Source organism: Abrus precatorius, unplaced genomic scaffold, assembly GCF_003935025.1.
Source record: "Abrus precatorius isolate BTA unplaced genomic scaffold, Abrus_2018 Scaffold4, whole genome shotgun sequence".
NCBI lineage: Eukaryota > Viridiplantae > Streptophyta > Magnoliopsida > Fabales > Fabaceae > Abrus > Abrus precatorius.
This window is the reverse complement of record NW_020874384.1, coordinates 9,278,868-9,298,165: the sequence shown is the minus strand read 5'-3', so window position 1 is coordinate 9,298,165 and position 19,298 is coordinate 9,278,868. Positions and strand designations below refer to the sequence as shown.

At 30.0% G+C, this 19,298-nt stretch overlaps 3 protein-coding genes across 4 annotated transcripts; all 3 read left to right on the top strand.

Moving 5' to 3' along the window:
* The first annotated feature begins 3,254 nt into the window (after nt 1–3,254).
* On the top strand, nt 3,255–5,825 carry LOC113864334 (chloride conductance regulatory protein ICln). Of its 2 annotated transcripts, XM_027497938.1 has the most exons (8): nt 3,255–3,474; nt 3,547–3,670; nt 3,747–3,867; nt 3,960–4,019; nt 4,105–4,164; nt 4,286–4,371; nt 5,502–5,643; nt 5,689–5,825. In XM_027497938.1, the coding sequence occupies exons 1-7, from the start codon at nt 3,329–3,331 to the stop codon at nt 5,571–5,573; spliced, it is 669 nt and encodes a 222-aa protein (XP_027353739.1). In that variant the 5' UTR covers nt 3,255–3,328; the 3' UTR covers nt 5,574–5,643; nt 5,689–5,825. The 2 variants fall into 2 exon arrangements, with proteins under 2 accessions (XP_027353739.1, XP_027353740.1); XM_027497939.1 differs by lacking the exon at nt 5,689–5,825 and having other exon boundaries at nt 4,105–4,172; nt 5,502–5,630.
* Nucleotides 5,826–7,179: 1,354 nt separating this feature from the next.
* Nucleotides 7,180–9,644, top strand: LOC113864336 (40S ribosomal protein S20-2-like). Its single transcript, XM_027497940.1, has 4 exons — nt 7,180–7,228; nt 7,325–7,464; nt 7,579–7,692; nt 9,126–9,644. Exons 2-4 carry the CDS (start codon nt 7,353–7,355, stop codon nt 9,266–9,268), a joined length of 369 nt encoding a protein of 122 aa, XP_027353741.1. The 5' UTR covers nt 7,180–7,228; nt 7,325–7,352; the 3' UTR covers nt 9,269–9,644.
* A 2,656-nt stretch (nt 9,645–12,300) lies between these two features.
* On the top strand, nt 12,301–19,277 carry LOC113866087 (probable polygalacturonase At3g15720). Its single transcript, XM_027500977.1, has 10 exons — nt 12,301–12,345; nt 12,509–12,646; nt 13,188–13,340; nt 13,989–14,196; nt 14,307–14,388; nt 14,486–14,594; nt 14,735–14,834; nt 14,945–15,156; nt 18,541–18,565; nt 18,958–19,277. Exons 1-10 carry the CDS (start codon nt 12,301–12,303, stop codon nt 19,275–19,277), a joined length of 1,392 nt encoding a protein of 463 aa, XP_027356778.1.
* Nucleotides 19,278–19,298: the final 21 nt, after the last annotated feature.

Below are 19,298 nucleotides of genomic sequence, written 5' to 3'. Positions count from 1 at the left end.
AAAATGAATTAAAAAATATTTAGAGGACGAAAGTGAATTTTACCCTAAAATTAAAGAATGAAAAAAGTAATTTTACTTTTTTTTTTATAAAAAAAGAAAGAAATATAATTTTTTTATTGTGGTTATTAATTGGACAAGTAAAAATATTAGTTTAAAGTTTAATAATTAAATCATGGTTAAATTGATAATAATTAAATAATATTATATATATGTTTATAATATTCATAATTTTACGTCACACAACCTATAAAACAATTTTGGTATACTTATATTTAATATAGCATAACTTAAGAGAAATTTCTCTATTGTGTGACCAAGAGTTATTACGATTTTTAAATACAAATTTTGAATTATAAGAATTATTTGGTAAAATTTAGAGGAGATTCTAAGGTATCTACCAAAATCCCAAGACCCAGATCCTTAAACTTTTTAATGAATGGATGACCTTATAAGTACAATTGAGATTAGAAGAATCCACAAAAAGGAATTTGACAACAACATAAACAATAAAACACAGTAGATTACTAACTAGAAGCTTCGACAATGTCAGTTGATCGCGAGGATCCTTCTGGATGCTCTTGGGGAGTTTCAGGCATCATACATGTTGGAAATGATTCCACCTAATAGCAGCGTGTCGGGACATAAGAGCAGACACGAGGGCAGAGGTGGTGCATTGTAGAGGAGAAGGGTTGTGAGGGAGCAGCATCGCAAATGTGACCTTTCAAAAAATTTTAAGGTCATTTTGAGGGGAAAGAAAAAGGAACCAAATGACCAAATAGAACTACCAATTTTAGTGGTTTTTTTGGTTCTTCATAGATTCAAACGATTTTTGAACTACCTAGCTTCTCACCTAATCCAAAAATGGGAGATTTAGAGGAAAGATAAATTTTGTAACTATTTAATCGTTTTAACTATATACCAGCACATTTTTTTTATTTTATCTCTCATTTTATTGTGAAGCAAATGAAGTATATCTCCTTTTCATTAAAATATTTTTCTTCCCCTCTGTTAACTTTTCTCTCATTCCTTCGTTTGAATTAAATTGTGCATGTGAGAAATAATGTTATAAAAAATAAATGTATTTGAAAAAAAAAATACTGAAATCACATCTATTAAAAAGAATAAAAAAAATTAATTATAGTGATTTGACATATACAAATAAACTCATTAGAGAAATTAATTAACTCAGTTAATGAAATAATTTTGAATATCATAAAAAGAGAGTGAAGAGTCACTGTTAAAACATTATAAAAAAATTATAATAAATAATATTTTGAAGAATTATATTTGATTGATGGAGTCACATTTGTGATTTATTCAACCGACATTATTTGATAAACTAAAATTTTGTTATTTCTATTTTCATTTTAAAAATAAAGTATTTTATTAGATTTATTTATTTATAAAATTTTACTTTGTTTTTGTAAAGCAAAATAATTACAAAGATTGTATTTTAAAAAAATTAACTATAAAGAACTAAAATTCATATAAACTTCTAAATCTCATACTTTAAATTATAATATCTTGTTGTCTAGCCTCACATGAATCGATTATTTACTATCCTGTATACCCCATCACAAATAAGTATCATATAGACCTTTTGTCTATTTCAAGCTAAAGTGAGTAAGCAATTAAATGGTGTATGAGCGAATTAACGTGTTTAAATTGTTATATATATTTTAAAAAATTAACGATTAAAGTATTATATCTTTATTTAATAATATCAAATTTTATATATTTATAATTTAATCTTCTATTAAAATTTATAAAATTACTCTTTAGACCTTTAAAATTTGTTACTTAAAATCTTTATAGATTTTTTTAAAATTTAAGTGATAATTTTAAGAAATATAATTTTACATGTACTAATATAATTTCAATTTATAATAAAAAATAATTATTGAATTAATAGAATATTAAATATTATTTTAAATTTTTAGAGTTCTTTATAAATTCTTATATATGCAGTTTATAATTTTTAGAATTAAAAATTTTAAATTTACTCTTATAATTTCAATTAATTATAAAAATTAAATTTTGTATTGATAGATTGTTCAATATCATCTTAAATTTTCTACTGCTTTCCTTATTACTATACACTAGCTGTAGCACAGTATCAGTAAAATTTACATAAGCCATTTTAACTTTATTTAAGCAAAATTACAAAAAAAAAATTTATTTAATGAATGTCACCTAAGCGATAATTATTAGCTTAAATAAAATTTACCTAACTTAAATAAGTTGTACAAATAGATAAATCTTACAATTTTAGTTTAACTAAAAAATAATAGCTTAAACAGAATTTGATAAAATTTTGTATGACAATTATTATATAAAATTTAATTTAAGTGAACATTGTATGACTTAAAAAAAATTTATATATAATATTTTTCTTATTTTTTCAGAATTTAACTACATAATTTTAGTTATCATTTCTTATTCTGATTTAACTAAGTTATTTGTCAATAAAAAAAATTAAAATAAATATATAACATTTTTAAATTTAATTATTTTTATCTATTAAAAGTATGATAATATAGAGAGTATGTAATTATTTATATTATTAGATTTAGAAAACATATTTACATATAATAAGAGAAATATTATAGAGAAAATAAAGAATAATTAAAGTAAAATAAACAAAAATTAAACAAAACATCTACAACATTATACCAAAAATTATTTAATTTCGTTTAATTTTTTAAACTTTTAATTTTAAATTTCAATTATAGTCAAAGAATTGATTAAACTAATTGTTGAAAACATAAAAAAATACTTTAGAAAATAAAATGAAAAAAAGTGAATTTAAAAGAACAGAATTAATAAAAATATTTTTTAAATATTTAATATTTTAAAATTCTTAACTTACATATTAAAAAATAAATTTCGTAACTTTTAAAATCTATTATCATATTATTTTACTAATTTTTTTAGTATATAATTCACTTCCTCACTTTAATCATCGCTCTTTCATTCTTATGATTTTTTTAATATTTTAAAACTTTATAAAATAAATATTAAATAAAATTAAAATAATATTTGTAATACACTCTTATTAATTAGTTTAAATTTATTAAAAATTAAAAATAAGAGAAAAATGTATTAATTTAAAAATAAGATTAATTATTTTTATATTTTTAAATAAATTTTAACTCAGAAAAATATAAAATATTTAATAATTACAAAATTATAACACGAAGAGGATTTATAATTATTCCTTTCATGTTTGAATTTTATATAAAAAGATTTGACTTCCGAACTGAAACCAAACCCCTTGAAAACCAAAACCCTAGAATAGAGAAAGACTAAGCAGAAGCAGAAAATTGAAATGGGATTAGAAGTGAGAGAGATAAGCGGAGAGCCAGTCCTTGACAGCGAGAATGGAGAAGAGTTGATGCGTGTGCTACACGGAGTAGACATAGTGCTTGGTAATCTTCCTCGCGAGTCCCATGGCACGCTCTATATCACTACCAAGTACCCTCTCCTTTCCCCATTTCTATTCTTCTTCTGCTATTCGTTCCTTCTGTTCTCACTTTGTTCTTTCAGGCAAGTCATATGGGTAGGCGATGCAGACAAGACTAAAGGATATGCCGTTGATTTTTTATCTATCTCTCTCCATGCTGTCTCTAGAGACCCTGATGCCTACCCTGTTCCTTGTTTATATACCCAGGCACGTTATTCTCTGTTTTGCTTATTTCTTTCTCTTTCCCTTTCATCATTCTCATTCGTTCCGTTTCTTCCTGTAGATTGATACGGAAGCAGATGAGGATCATGATTCCGACAACTCTGATTCGGAATTCAATCATGTACAACAGGATTTATCCAGCATTAGAGAGATGAGGCTTGTTCCTACTGATCCTGCTCAATGTATTTTTTTTTTCTTATCTTCACCACTGTTTGCATTATGCTTGTTTTTGTTACTTCCAGTTTTGTTTATGTGTCACCTTATTGTTTTCCAGTGGACACTCTCTTTGAAATATTTTGTGAGGGTGCAGAGCTTAATCCTGAACCAAATGATGGTGAGTGTTATTTCTTTTTCCCCTCACTGATACCCTTTTCCACACCCTGTTTTTTTCTTTTTCCTGAGTTTTGTTGTTCTCTTAGAGGAAGGAGAAGAACATGATTGGGTTTTCGGCACTGATCAGATGGAAGATGAAGAAGCAGGTATATCTGCGACATTGAACTTGTTTCCTCACATTCATAGCCTTATTCTTATTGTTTTGTTCCACAAACTGTATCATTGTTAAATTAAACCTATTGTCATTTTTATTTTTTTGGTACCCAGAGGAGGAAGGTTACATCCCTCACAATCCAGGCAACTCTATTGGTCACTCAAATGGAGATCATGACATAGCTCGTACGGTGCTTGAGGTAGTGTTCTTCCTTGCAATTCTCTATCTACTTCTGTTTGTGCAGTTTGACACTCTGATGTGTAGTTTAAGTTTCGGTTACTCTGAGAGACCCTGTCCCTTACCATTGCTTTGTACATGTGGATCTTTTCGCTGCTTTATTTCTCTAAATTATTTTTGTGTGCTCTATTTTCGTTTTGGTTGTTTTTTCATTTTATCGATATGCTGTTGAGCTAGAAATGTGTTTTTTTTTTTTGGAAGGGGGGGGGGGGCGCAAGGAAAAGTAGAAGTAGGGAACAAATGTGTAAGTTATTAAGATGCTAGTCACAAATAAAAAACAAGGTAGCTAGGTATCTTCCTCAGGCTTTATTCTAATTGTTAGTGACGGTGTCTTATGCTCGTGTTAATGTAAATGTATTGGAAGTTCTTCAACTTCATTTTTGTTTTCCACTTTCTATAAGAATTTTGTACTTCTCATTTGTGACACTTCAGAGTGACATGGAGGCCATAGGTTCAACTGTAAGCAGTTTCTTGCTGCAAAAAGAATTTGTTTGGATATGATCAAGTTTATGATAATTTCAATATGTTCTGATGGAACATATCATATGCATACTTTTTTTTTTATTGCATTTATTTTTAAACTCTCAATTTCAAGTTTTATGGTAATAAGATAACAAACTGGAATATTATTCTGAGTTAATAAATATATATTTACTGAAAATGATAACAATTTAAAAGCAGTGTATTAACAGGTTGAAGCATATTTTATATTTATACAATATTTTTATCAATGGTTGTTGTTGATGTGAACATTCTTGATGCATTAATGCTTGTACAGACAATGCACAGTACCCCAAACCTTATCTATTCTTGTGACTTGTGAAGTTTGAATGAATTCTTGCCTGGAATTCAATTATTTTGTGCTCATTTGGAGTTGTGCTTTTTTGGGGGTGGGGGGAGCCGATTGGTTTTAGATTGTAGATCAGCTCCGTGCCACCCTTGTACACTGTAAATTAATGGCTCTAGATCAGTAGATCACCTATCTATCACCCTTATTCTTTCTATAGGTGTCACCTTTAGAAGTTGTTTTCCAGTTTGTATTATTTGTTTTCTCTATGCTCCCTTGTTAATACTCAGTTTAATTTATTGCAGCTTCAAATCAATGACCAACGATTTGAGGATGCAGAAGAGATTGAGGATGATGGAGATGGCACCCATCGTTGAGTGCTTGTGTTTTCTTCAAAATTGCATCCTCTAGTGTTTTGCATTAGTCATATCAACTGTATGTTATGTAGTTCAGTTCTATATATGTAAAACTTATTACGAAACATCTGACCAGGGGCTTAGAGTTAAAACATTTTTCTCTTTTTTCTGTAATAGAAGCCAATTAAATACTGATTTTAAAGCTGTAATATCTCTTTATAGAGAAGAAATATAAACCTTGTTCGGATAATCTATGGAAAATTTATTTGCAAATAATTAGTTTGTGTTTTTACCATTAACTTTAGAAATATAAACAAAAACTGTCAGAATAAATTGAGACTACAGGGGATATCTTGTGACTTGGTGATGATAGATTCAAAATTCATGATATAATCTACTACATAGGAGACATGTCATGTAGGGGCACTTGTTTCATGAGAAATGATAATAATAATTTTTGGATTAGAATCAATTACACATTAGTTTTAACTAAAACAAGAATCACAGTACATTGCATCTAACAGAGAACATAATCACTTCTTTCTCCCTTGTTATACACCTTGCCCCCTTGTTATGTGCTTATTGGTTTGCGAAGTTGGTTTAGCCAGTATTTTGATTCATAAGCAATTCCCATTTTCATATTTTGTTTTGCTCTTATTGTCGTTCCCAATAAGACAATTTTCGAATACCTGTATTTTACACATTGGGTTTTACTTTGTCATTTTATAAATGAAATAAACAATGCTGGCAATAGTGAAAGAAATGGCGGTGATGTCCTTTAACCGTTCTCCCTCTTAAGATTCTACATCTCTTCTAACCTCATCTTCTTTGACTCCTCAATGGCCCGACAACTCTTGCTTCATCATTGACCTCTCTTGCGTAAACAAGGTATTATGCTCACTTGTTGGTAAGAGAGGGGAGAAACAAGTGATCATATTCTATGCTATATGAAATTGGGGTCATGTGAATTAAAATGATCCTAGTCGGATTAAAATTGAATCAGGAAATTGAATTAAAATTGATTTCAATCGAATATTCCTAAACCACTTTAAATTGAATTGAAGTTTTAGGTTTTTTACTACAACAAAAGGCATAAATAAATCATAAAAATGCAATAAATATAATAAAAATAAAAGTAATAAATATAACTTACCTTAAATGGTAATATATTATTAATAAAGGTTTTGTTAACTTTTATCTTTAAAGTTGAGTTTAAATATTTATAAATAATTTTTTTAATAAAAAATATGTATTTATTATATTAAATTTATAAAATTATAATGAATATTTTTTAAATAAAATTTTGGTATTTATGGATATTTAAACTCATTTCCAGGAACAAAACCATATTAATAATCATATTTATCATAATACATACAAAATAAGTTTAAATTATGATTTATTAGTAACAATAATATTAAAATGGTAAATAATTGATTTTAAATTTTGATAAAATAATTGATAATTTTAAAATAAAATAAACTAAATTTTAATAATAAATGGCCCTTTTTATCCGTTAGTAATAAAATTTTCATCTTAAAGAGTGCAATATTTTTTGGCGGCCCATTTCTTGGGGTGACGAAAAACTATAAGAAGAATGATATAAACCCTGCTTTCGTCGTCCCCAAACTACACAGCGGCATTTTGCTTCCAGCTTCCAATTCTCAATACCGAAGGTATCTATCAATCAATCATTTTCATCGTCACCCCCCATTCTTCCTCAAATTCTCTATTCCTTCTTATTCCCTTTGTATTGTTAATTTTGTCTGCAGCGGGGACCGTAATTGCTTTGACGAAACAATGCAATACGCAGCAATGAAACCCACTAAGCCTGGTTTGGAGGAGTCTCAGGAGCAGATCCATAAGATTAGGATCACTCTTTCCTCTAAGAACGTCAAAAATCTCGAAAAGGGTATCTAACTCTACTCTTTTCTATCATTCAATACTCATCTTTTCTCCTTCTTCACCCTAATCGTAGCTTTTAATTATTTTAAACCTTTTTATTATTATATTTTCTTACTGATAGTTTGTGCCGACCTGATTCGTGGTGCCAAGGACAAGCATCTCAGGGTCAAGGGACCTGTTAGGATGCCCACCAAAGTTCTTCACATCACCACCAGGAAATCCCCATGCGGTGAAGGTAATTTTAGTTTAAATTGGCTCTTGTATGTGATTTACTTACATGCTAGATCCTAGTCAGAAATATAGTTTCGTAATTTTATTTTGACATTTGATGTATTCTCTGTATTTCTATAAATTAAAAGTTATTTAGTGAGTGCACATTGTGGCTATTTTGCTCTTATGTCTTTCCATCTATACTTTTATGTTTTAAATTTGGTTGCACCTTTATTTTAGTGACAATATTCGATTGTTTCTTGGTGATTTTAGATATATGTCATTAGACTTAACCCTCGTTTTGGAGATTTTAGATATATGTCATTAGACTAAATCCTATTTTAGTCTCTCAGATAATTAGCATCTAGCATTTTAGTATTAAAATTGTCACGTTAATACTTGACTTTTATTTTTGTTGAGCATTTTAGTCTCTAAATTCAGACACGGTAATAGAATGTTGTAAATGACATGTGGGAAGACTTAGTTGGCATATCCGGTCGTTTTATATAGTTTCTCTTTTCTCTCATGTAGAACTCTAAATTTTCTCCAAATCCTAAGTTGGCATCCAAAAGGGCTTCACCCTCAAAGAGTTCACAATCTTCAATCATCTGATAGACACGCTCCTTTTGAGCTTCGACTGAGATATCAATCTTGGTCCATTTATAGAGTTATGTGTCATAGCATTCATCAATCACAAATTTCCACAACCCCTTCACTTTAAATGGTTGTTCTGCTTCAATCACAAGCATCTTTCCAAATGCATACTTGTGGGCCAAATCCATCTGCTGAAGAAATCCATTAACCTTGTTCAATGTCACAAAGGAAACAGTGTTCTCATCATTGTATTTATATAATCACAGAACCAGAGAGCGTATCCCTCAGGATCATGCATGTCCCCAGGGTCATAATAACAATACCTTTAATTGCAACCTGTTTGAAGTTGGTTTTAGTGTTTGAGTAGATTCTTTTCCAATCATCCAATATCATCGTACTTGGAGGGAGAAGATCAAGAGGATTCTTGAGTTTGGGCTTGGGTGCCTATTCATGAGAGAAATTAGGGTTTTTGGGCAAGAAAAGGAGAAACTATGTAAAACGATACACCAACTCAATCTTCTCACTGTTACTGTCTGCTAACAATGTTGGAGTTTAGGGACTAAAATGCTTAATGAATATGGAAGTCAGAGACTAATTTAAATATGCTTAATAAAGTGATATTTTAAATATTTTTTAGAGACTAAAATATTCTATCCTAATTATCTAAGGGACCAAAATGAGGGTTTAATCTATGTTATTGAGGTAACCAACATGCTTATAATATAATAACAATGTTGTTTTGTTTTAGTCTTAGGTATTGTAATTGTCCTGATCTATTCAAGGGCTAGGTGTATTTTGGATTGTTTTCTTCATTTGGATTTAATTGTAACCTGCCTTGTCTTCATATTCTGCTTCTTGTTTTAGGCACCAACACATGGGACACGTTTGAGCTGCGCGTGCACAAGAGAGTCATTGATCTCTACAGTTCCCCCGATGTGGTTAAGCAGATTACTTCAATCACAATTGAACCTGGTGTGGAGGTTGAGGTGACCATTGCAGATGCTTGATTTTGGCCCATATTTTTTTAATTGTGCATGCTAGTTTATTTTGTAATTTATCCTCTGGCTTGGAATATGTGGGTCCCGGTCCAATACAACTAGGGTTAATGTATTTCCTTTTGCAGTTTAAAATTTTGAAGTTGATTATTCTGGTAGGGGTATTCACCTGTGATTATCTTTTCCTTTATGTTTGTTGACATTGATGAATACCATGAGAAATGTCATGCTCAATGCGTTTTAAAATCTCTCCTTAAGTATTTTTAGTTTTGGATAGAAATTGTACATCTCCTTTTTGTTGTATTTGTCGCAAATGTAATGCTCAAGTTGAATCTAGTATTACTAATAAAAAAAAGACACAAGAACAGGCAAAATGTTATTGGCAGTTGCTGTGTAGCTAAAACCTGATAACTATTTAATAATTGTTGCTTTTAGCAAATAAATGGTTAGTAATTTGCCTGCTGCTGAATAATGATCTTACCTATGTAATTTCTGTAATTTAATGCGCAACAAATGTATTACCGATTAATATTATCATTTAAATTGTATATTATGCGATTATATTGGTGCGAGTAATATACTTTTTAACATGTTTTTAATCTTTTATTATTATTTTAAAATTTATTAAAAGAATAGTTCTTATTTCAGTTAACAATTTTTTATATAGATTTTTAATAATTTTGTGTTTATGTATTAAGTTGTATTTGTGTTGAGTTAAAGCCAGTCTTTTATAGCTCTAAAAAAGTTAAAACATGACCCTAGATTTGAATAAATCCAAATGAGAAATAATAGGAGTACTGTGCTGTTTTCTTCTTTTTTTTGAAAAAGTAATTAAGTTATTTAAATTGGGTTTAAGTAATAGGAGACTCATTCAAAGCATTGGTATGTTGCATTTTAAGCATAGCAGGTCCTATTTTGTAAGCTTAATATTGTACAATGTTTTATATATATAAACTCTGAATGTATATGTAATACAATAAGTTGAGCAAATTACAAATATGTATGGCGTTAGGTTTAAGTGGCTTGAAGATTAGTCTGGACTAGTCTATAATCAAAACAAGTTCATTAAATGAAATATTATTTTACTTGTATTTTGGTTAATGAATATTATCTTGCTTGAAGGACAAATGGGTTTATGTCAACTTGTCTCAAAATAGGGTGGGGAGCTGCTTGAGAAAATATTAACACAAGGATTAGCTTACTGCTTTGACATAAACAAAATAAAATTAGGTTACTATAAAATAAAATTAGGTTAATAATTCATAAATGCACAGCCATCAAATTTAGGAATCTTACAGTGATCAGTTAAAGAAAATAGATTGTTTTATTATTATTTTTTTTAATTTGTACAATGTTGCACAGGATAAAAAAATTATATATAACAAATTTTGATTAAAAATTATAGAATTCAATACAATTTAACACATTAACAATATTAAATGCCATAAAGTTTAATGTATATAACTTGGTATCTTGTATAATAACGAGTAAAATAAATATATATTTTAAGCTGCAATAAATGCTTATTGAAAAGTATTGAAGAAAGGTAAATAAATGAATCAAGAATAGAATTTGAGAGCTAAATATTTGGAGTGGAATATAACGTTTAGAAGAGTGTCATTATTCATAGTTCAGTTATAAAAAGCTATTCATCTTCATTTAGATGTTCCATGAAGCAATTTTGGATTCCTGTGTTTGGTTCTTTTTCCGCAAATTAAACATTTTTCTTTCAAGCCAAACACCAGTACAGGATTCTTGAAATAAGATAGAACCGCATGCACTCAAGTAATTAAGGAAATAGTCAGATAAACTTCATATGCATTAGCTAGATAAGTTTATGGATTAACTGCTTTTTCCAGGCATAAAGCTATTGGAACCTTGCATCTGTTCTTCAGCTATGCTAAACTTTTTAAAAGTATCCATCATATAAATTTTAGGTTAACTCTTCCGACCATTATTCAGATTATTCACAAAATATATTCAAATTTTTAATAATAAATGTGAGATAAGATATAAAACATCTTAGAAATTAAAAAAACACTTAACCCACAATTTTATAAATCAGATTGTTGTTAAAATCAATCAATAGTTACTGTATTGACATAATTAAAAAATCATTAAAATATTATAAAATCTCAAACAATATTGACAAACTTGTGTTTTATAACGTATAATTAATTATTAATTATATATTGTATTTTAAGATTGATGTAATCCAAAGAGTTAAAAAAAAGTTAAATAAGATGAAAAATATACAAACTACATAAAAAAAATATAGTTTACAAAATCAAGCATTCCATAAACTTGCTCAATGAATATACACTTTTATATCATTGACTATGCATATTTATTTATAAAGCACATTCGGTTAAAGTTTACTATAAAATCACGTTAAACTAAATGTTGAGGTAAAAATAATAATTTATAAACTTAGAATGAATTTACTTTTAAGTGAATTTGATGTCAAAATCAATACTCCATATATTAAAAATTCAAAAAGTTTAACCTCTAAAAGTTACTTTAAAAAATAAAAATTGTCCAAGTTTTGTAACATATATTTTGACGAGATTCTTAATCAATATAAGACATTTTAATCTGTGTAACGCACTAATAATTTATTACCATGAATACCATTAATTTCAAAGTTTTTTTCCAATTTTTCAAATGTTGAATTCCATTGATTTGGACCCATAAAAATGATTTATTACTATGAATACCATTAATTTTTACCCATTAAAGAAATTTATTACCGCAAAACAAATTCACCCCATTAATTTGTATTAACAATTCTCTCATCCCATTTACGAGAAAAGTTAAAATGGACATTCTTACATATATTTATCTACTTCTATGTAGGCACACACTCATCCTTTCTAGTATAAATAAGCACACCACACTAGAAATATTAGTTAATCATATTTTCTACCATGGCTTCCCTCAGTATCATCATGCAAGTTTTGGTTGCCACTTTCTTTATGTTTATTTCACGTTGTTCATGTAACAAACTATTAGAAGATGCTAAAAATACTGCCTCATTCAATGTAATGGACTACGGTGCTGTTGGAGATAGCTTCACAGATGATTCTCAAGTAAACTATTGTTAAACTTTTTTGTTATTTACTTTTGTATAGAATTGAATAAATTTTATTTTATTTATTTGACTACGAATACTATATTAACTTATCTAATTTCACTATCAAATTTTGCTTCTTGTTACATTTGTATGTGCGGGATGATCATATGCTATACAAGGCTTTTCTGACAGCTTGGAGTAATGTTTGTGGGATGAAAAATGGTGCTCCAACCCTTGAGGTGCCACCCGGGAAAACTTTCAAGTTGAATCCTCTAAAATTTAGTGGCCCCTGCAATTCCTCTCCGATTCATTTTCAGGTAAAACTGTACACGTCTGCATATATGATGAATAGAGATGCAAAAAATACTATCCTCATGCAATTTCTCTTCTGTATATTGAGGATCAACAGGTGAGGCGCATAGATTCAAGGGATAATACTTTCCAATGGTTCTAACTTTTTTTAAATTTCTAATGTACTACAATACATACAGTGACAAAACTTAGCTCACCAATTTATTTAATCCAACAGTTCATGCATAGTATAATTTCGTCCGTAATAGTAGGCAAAAGGATACAAGTTAATAGCATGTTTGGATTTGTATCAAATATGTGATTTAATATGATTTTATTAGCTTGGAAACGTACACTCAACTTATATTCCGGCAGTTTATAAAAATTATCTTAAAACCAAACATTATCAGTGAATACTAATAGATCAATTTATCGTCACACAACTTTTCTCTTAATATTATATAAGCAGGAGTCATTTGATATATGCATTTTCATTGCTAATATATTTGATTTAATTGATATATTTATTTTCATTGCTAATAATCTTTGATTTAATTGATATAAAAGCTTGAAGGAAATATTGTTGCACCAAATAGCACCGAAGCATGGAAGGACAAGGACCCTAGCAGATGGATTGAAATTTCCAACGTGGATGGCCTTCAAATCGATGGAGGTGGACAAATCGACGGCTGGGGTTCTGTTTGGTGGAAAGATTGTAACGTGGGTTTTTTTTTTTCATTGTATTTTTGCATTTAAAAGTCAGAATCTTGGATCATAACTTGAATTTTTAATTTGTATATATATTTATTTTCAGGTGACAAGCTGCCTAAGACCAACTGTAAGATATATATTTACACACGTCTCTTTCTCTTATGCCTGCATGCAATTAGAAAACAGCACACGTGCACTTGGCAGATAGCTTTCTAATTGAGTAAAAGCAGATGAGGGAATTATACTTATTTAGTTCATGATCTTGATCAACCTCAATTCAGCCGAGCACTATATGAAGAACAAAGAACATAAAATATGAATGAGAATCTCTCTTTAAACATCTGTTCTCTTAAGATTTTGTTAAACTCATTCTTTAGAACCAAATTCAAGCATTTAAAAGTAAAAATATATATTATTAAAAAATAACCCATTGATCATATTAAAAGTATAATTAATACTTTTTTTAATAAAAATTGACTATTATTAATTGTTTATTATTAAGATTTTTATTTTTTTAAATACTTTTCAGATTAATCATAATTCAATGCCGTGGCTTTTATTTCTTTGGAAAAAGGGGGAAAAGTGCTACGTCTACAATTTTTGTGGTATATAATGGGCAGGAATTTTTCAGCATAAATCATTTATTTTATTATGCAGGCCCTGCATATTCACAACTGCAACAAACTGCAACTAAAAGGGACTCGTCATCTCAATAGTGCAAGAAATCATATATCCATAAATTATTGCAATTACACAACGCTATTCAATCTCACTATCACTGCACCTAAAGATAGCCCAAACACTGATGGAATTGACATTGCTCAATCAAGCTACACTCTAATCCAGAATTCAATCATTTCAACTGGTAAGAGTCATTGAAAATTAATATGCACACTCATTCTTGACATTCAAGGCCGTATAGTAATGACAATATGTGCCAGTTCATATATTATTCGAAAGCTTTTATTTCCGCAGGTGATGACTGCATTGCCATAAACAATGGTACAACAAATATTAACATTACTGGCGTAACTTGTGGACCAGGTCATGGTATAAGGTATAAAAGCATTATCATCGTGAAAAACTGAGTCAATTGATGGAATTTCTCAATGGTAAAATCTGTCTCATTCTCTCTTTCTTGTGGCTGTATTCAGTGTAGGAAGCCTTGGAGGAAAAGGAGCTTATGATATAGTGGAACAAGTATACGTAAACAATTGCAGTTTCAACGGAGCAGAAAATGGGATGAGAATAAAGACATGGCCGGTACACATCTAAATTGTTTTGAAGATAAAAATTATATACATATTTTTCTGCAAATTTGGGTTTTAAAGTCATATATCTACTCTCACTTATAAATAGTATATCGTTAATTCAGGAATTAATTCCATTTTCACTTCCTGCAGGGTGGATCCGGGTATGCAAGAAACATCACGTTCAAACAAATCATACTTACAAATACCAATAATCCTATAATTATTGACCAGAATTATGAAGATTTAATGAATAAAGACGAAAATCAGGTTACACTTGCTTGTGTCATGGACTCAATAGGCAATATTGCTACTTTGGAATAGGGAGATATTTTAATGTGTATATTTGGAATATGATCACACAGGTGTCAGCAGTTAAAATTAGTGGCGTGAATTTTCGGGATGTCAATGGAACTTCTGGTAGTGAGATTGCCATTACTTTGAATTGCAGCCAGAGCGTATGGTGCACTGACATCTTCATGGATACAATTAACATAACCTCAACTTCATCAGGATCAAACGTTCATGCCTCCTGCCACAATGCTCGTGGAGTCGCTTCTTCTACTTCACCAGATGTTCCTTGCTTGTCCTAGTTACCTTTGTTTTTTTCTTTCATCAACATTTAGGAGTCCATCCAGCTTGACCTTAGCCATCAAACAGCTTCATTGTAATTAACTAGACGATTATTAAGGTTTTTATAACTTTACTTGAAAGATGTTTTAAAATAAACTTAAATCAAATATCTTTGTATTTGTATGTATATATTTTCATATATTACCTTTTCTACATCTTTAAAGTTATTTTAAAAACTTTGAATGAACGACCCCGTACTTAACTTGCTGCACATAAAGTTCAGCTCGTGTTAAATTTTAATATGAGAACTTTTCAACTGTAAAACATTTTAAAGATAAATCTATTAAAAGAATAATTTATATTTTTTTATATATTAATTAATTTTAACTTGAGCAAGAAGTTATATTTATTTTATTTTGTTTTTTATAACCACTTATTAAATAATTGTTTTATTTTTTCAAATTTTTTGGACGACATTTTTTTTTTGTCACCAATATTAAGCTCATCAAGAAATAAGAATGAATTGGCCCAAACGGAACGATTTAGCCCAACCCATGATCCGATCCCTAATCAAGTGCTCATAAATTCTCACATTTGTGTGGTTTCAAACTATCCAATATTCTCTTTTTGCAGTATTTTCATGTGAGTAACTGCAACTGTGCAACACCTTTATTTCATAGAAATTGTATATTAGTAAAAAATATTTTAATAATTTTCCACAACATAAAAATTTTATTCTCCCTGTGTATGCTTGTTTTCTTGCCACCCACAACATAAAATGTGCTTTTTGACAATCTAAAGGTGAAAACTACCAATGGAAAAAATCGTTTACAGCCTTATTCCTTTCGGCTTATGTTCAAATGCACTTTTTTTATAGAAGGATGTCATTCACGAGTAACTGCAAGAAAGTAAAGAGTGTTGTGGAGCTGTTGGAGGCGTAATGTTAGGGTGGGAACAGTAGAGCCCTTGGAAAAATCTCATAGCTTGAACCCATTGTAAAATTGGGATTTCACTAAGATAATGGCTAAAAAAAATCGATAACTACAATGAGGAAATGAAAACAATTGATCTCCCATAATTTTCTAATGATTAAGTATATCACTCGTTTAGAATCATCTTGTGCCATATTAGTACTTAATCACTGTACCAGCTACTTGTTTGTTAATATAAATGGACCAGCTTGAATATGTTCACATTTACATACAGATTTTCGTGCTAAAAATCCTTTAAAAATAAGTTTAATAATTGGACTAGTTTGTGAGTCCGTTCTCAAATCAAAATGACTATTGCTTAGTTTACTTGGAAAATACACACTGAAGTTTAAAAAAAATAATTTTTTGGTATGCTAATTAGTTAACCAATTAATGCACAAGTCCACAGGCCCCAACACATTGAATTCCACAGATTATACGAGTAAAAGTGTGCATAGAATATCAATAAAATAGATCAAAATAGAATTTTGTTCGTTGAAGCCCTTGCAAGTGATTATAAGTTATGTGGACTAGTCTTTGTGTCACGACTCACGGTCCATGCATCTACCTCTACCTGTATTAACATATAACACGGCATATTCAATATTTAATGAAAGATTAGATAATATTTTAATTACTGTTATAAGAAAGTGTACAATCTATTTATTAGACACACTGAATAATAGTGCCATATGTATGTGAGTGTGCGAGGAAAATAGACACCATCTATAATTACACTATTTTTCTGAAGATTAGATTTATGCAAATGTAATATAAATATATGGAGCCCTCAAGTCTCAACTTTTCGTGGTAAGAAAGTGCACAATTTACGGGTTTGCATTAAATGCAGAACCTCTTGAATTTCGTGCCTATTCTCATTATTGTCAAATTCTTTTTGCCTTTATATTTTTCGAAAGGGTCAATATTCATCATATTTATGAATTTCTCACAGCCAGAAAGGAAAAAAGCCTGCAGGTAAGTAAGAGCAAAGATAAGTTTCCTTTGAAACCTTATCCTATTCCCAAAAGCTACGTTGAAGTAAATTCATACCAAGTGGAAGCTTTGAGTTTCATTACATGATTGGGGAATATGAAAAAAGGCCTGGCCACTCACTTTCTTGCCAGAGTCTTCTTGAAACCATTAGACGCAGTAAACATCTACTTACATGTCATTTTTGTTATTTATGATTACGCTTCCCAGTTGCAGGAGTATATCAGAGTGAAATATAACCAATTTTCCTTCTTTCCACAGAAGCATAATAAAAGCACTTATACTAATAATTGAACTGTGGTCTATCCCCTTGAAACATTTTAGTATCTACAACTTTCTTCTTCTTTTTTCACTATTTATGATAACCTTTTTGGCTCAAAACTATTTGTTACATTTGAGCATGCTAAATTACATCCTCCTGCCACCATATCAGTCAAACTATCTGTTAATTCACTATCAAAAACTTTATTCCACCTTGATACTCCACTTTGTGAGGATGCTTAAAAATCCCCTCCAATTAGAAGTCCATGCCTCCAGTCTTACTAGATCTGTATAACAAGATCAGTATTTCAATTATTAATTCATCAGCACTTCAGCAGATAACAACAATCACATGTAACCCCATGCAATCAGTAGAATTGACTTGGTCCCCTTATCAGATTTTGCAATCATAAGCACTCAAGATATTCAGCAACCCAAGGCATAAAATACAATCTCCAGCTCAGAACTAATCAATTCCGTCAGGAGATTAATATGCAATGCCAAAGCAGTTTGTCAAATATGCTTAAGCAAAATCAATTTTGGTCGGAATGTGAAATGCATTCACACACAGGTTGAACTTAACAAGGTTAAACAAATAAAATGACTTCAAATACATAAAATGACCTAAAATCATTCACTAGCAGACTGAACCAGATAACATGAAGAATTTTGGTGGAGTTCCTTCGGTATAGAGAGATGAGTTTGAACTTTGATAATGCACCATCTTTGATATTCTTCCGTGCACATACAAACTCCTAAATTAGTTTGGTCGTTCGCCTACACAATAATTCGAATCTGATTATTTGTACCACAAGATTTGCATAGTCAGGGAAAAAATCTTCAAAATCATGTTTAGTTGACTCAACTTATTTTATGAACCTTGATTAATATTACAGTTCAGTGATTAAAAAAACATATTATTATATCAAGAAGCTGAAAAACTGATAGTAAGTCCATAAAAATAAGAGAATATGCCGTCTTTTTTAGACTTTCTGACTTTGTTTGCCTCTTATCAATTTTTTAAGCTCGAAACTAATGCACCATGGTTTGTTTTTCTTAACCATTTTGTGCACCTGTTCAGTATTGAATTTGGCATAATGTTCAAACTGTTTTTTCAGATAAGTTTTTCAATGTATGTGATTTTGACCCTTAATCCAGAATTAGGACAAACCAGGTTTCTCTGGTTCAGGTGCCTTGAAAAGTCTATAATGATTAATGAATTATAAATGCATCCAGGGTTTCTCCAGACCATCCAGCATTGACAAATTTACTTTTCATCAATATTCGTTATTGTTTATAAAATTTTCTGTGACATCTTGGTTTATCACTTGTGCTGAAATTATACATTTTACTCTTTCTGGACTTCTTTTTCATGTTATCTATACCTTTTCTCGGGAGGGTGATTTGTGAGAAGATGGTAAGAAACTGGGGAGTAGTTGAAAAATTTCTAGCCTTGTAAGAGAACAACATCTGCCTTTGCCTATTGCTTTTATTTTATATTACTTTGGGAGGAGGTGGGAATAGCCTAGTCTATTGAGTTTATTTATTGCCTACGAAACATATTCTTCTGGTTTCATGAAGCTGAAGATGAGTTGAGCCAGCACAATGCGAAGAAACTTATTGATACAAGTCAAAAGGGATTGCGAATTCCCAAGCACTTTCCGTATTTCCACGTTGAATTTGGTCTAAACAAGGGTTTTGTCCATGTTATTGATGATGAAAAGCAATTCAAGAGCAGCCATGGCTTGAATGTAATAAGAGGCATGCTACATTTGGCAGCGGAGGACATGTATAGGCGTCGACGGTATGAGGCAGTGGAGGTACAAAAGCAAGCAGTTGCTAGCTTTTCCAAAGAGTGGGATCTTTTTGGTTGGACAAAACAGCTTCATGGAACATCTTAACGATACATTTTACAGATTAGG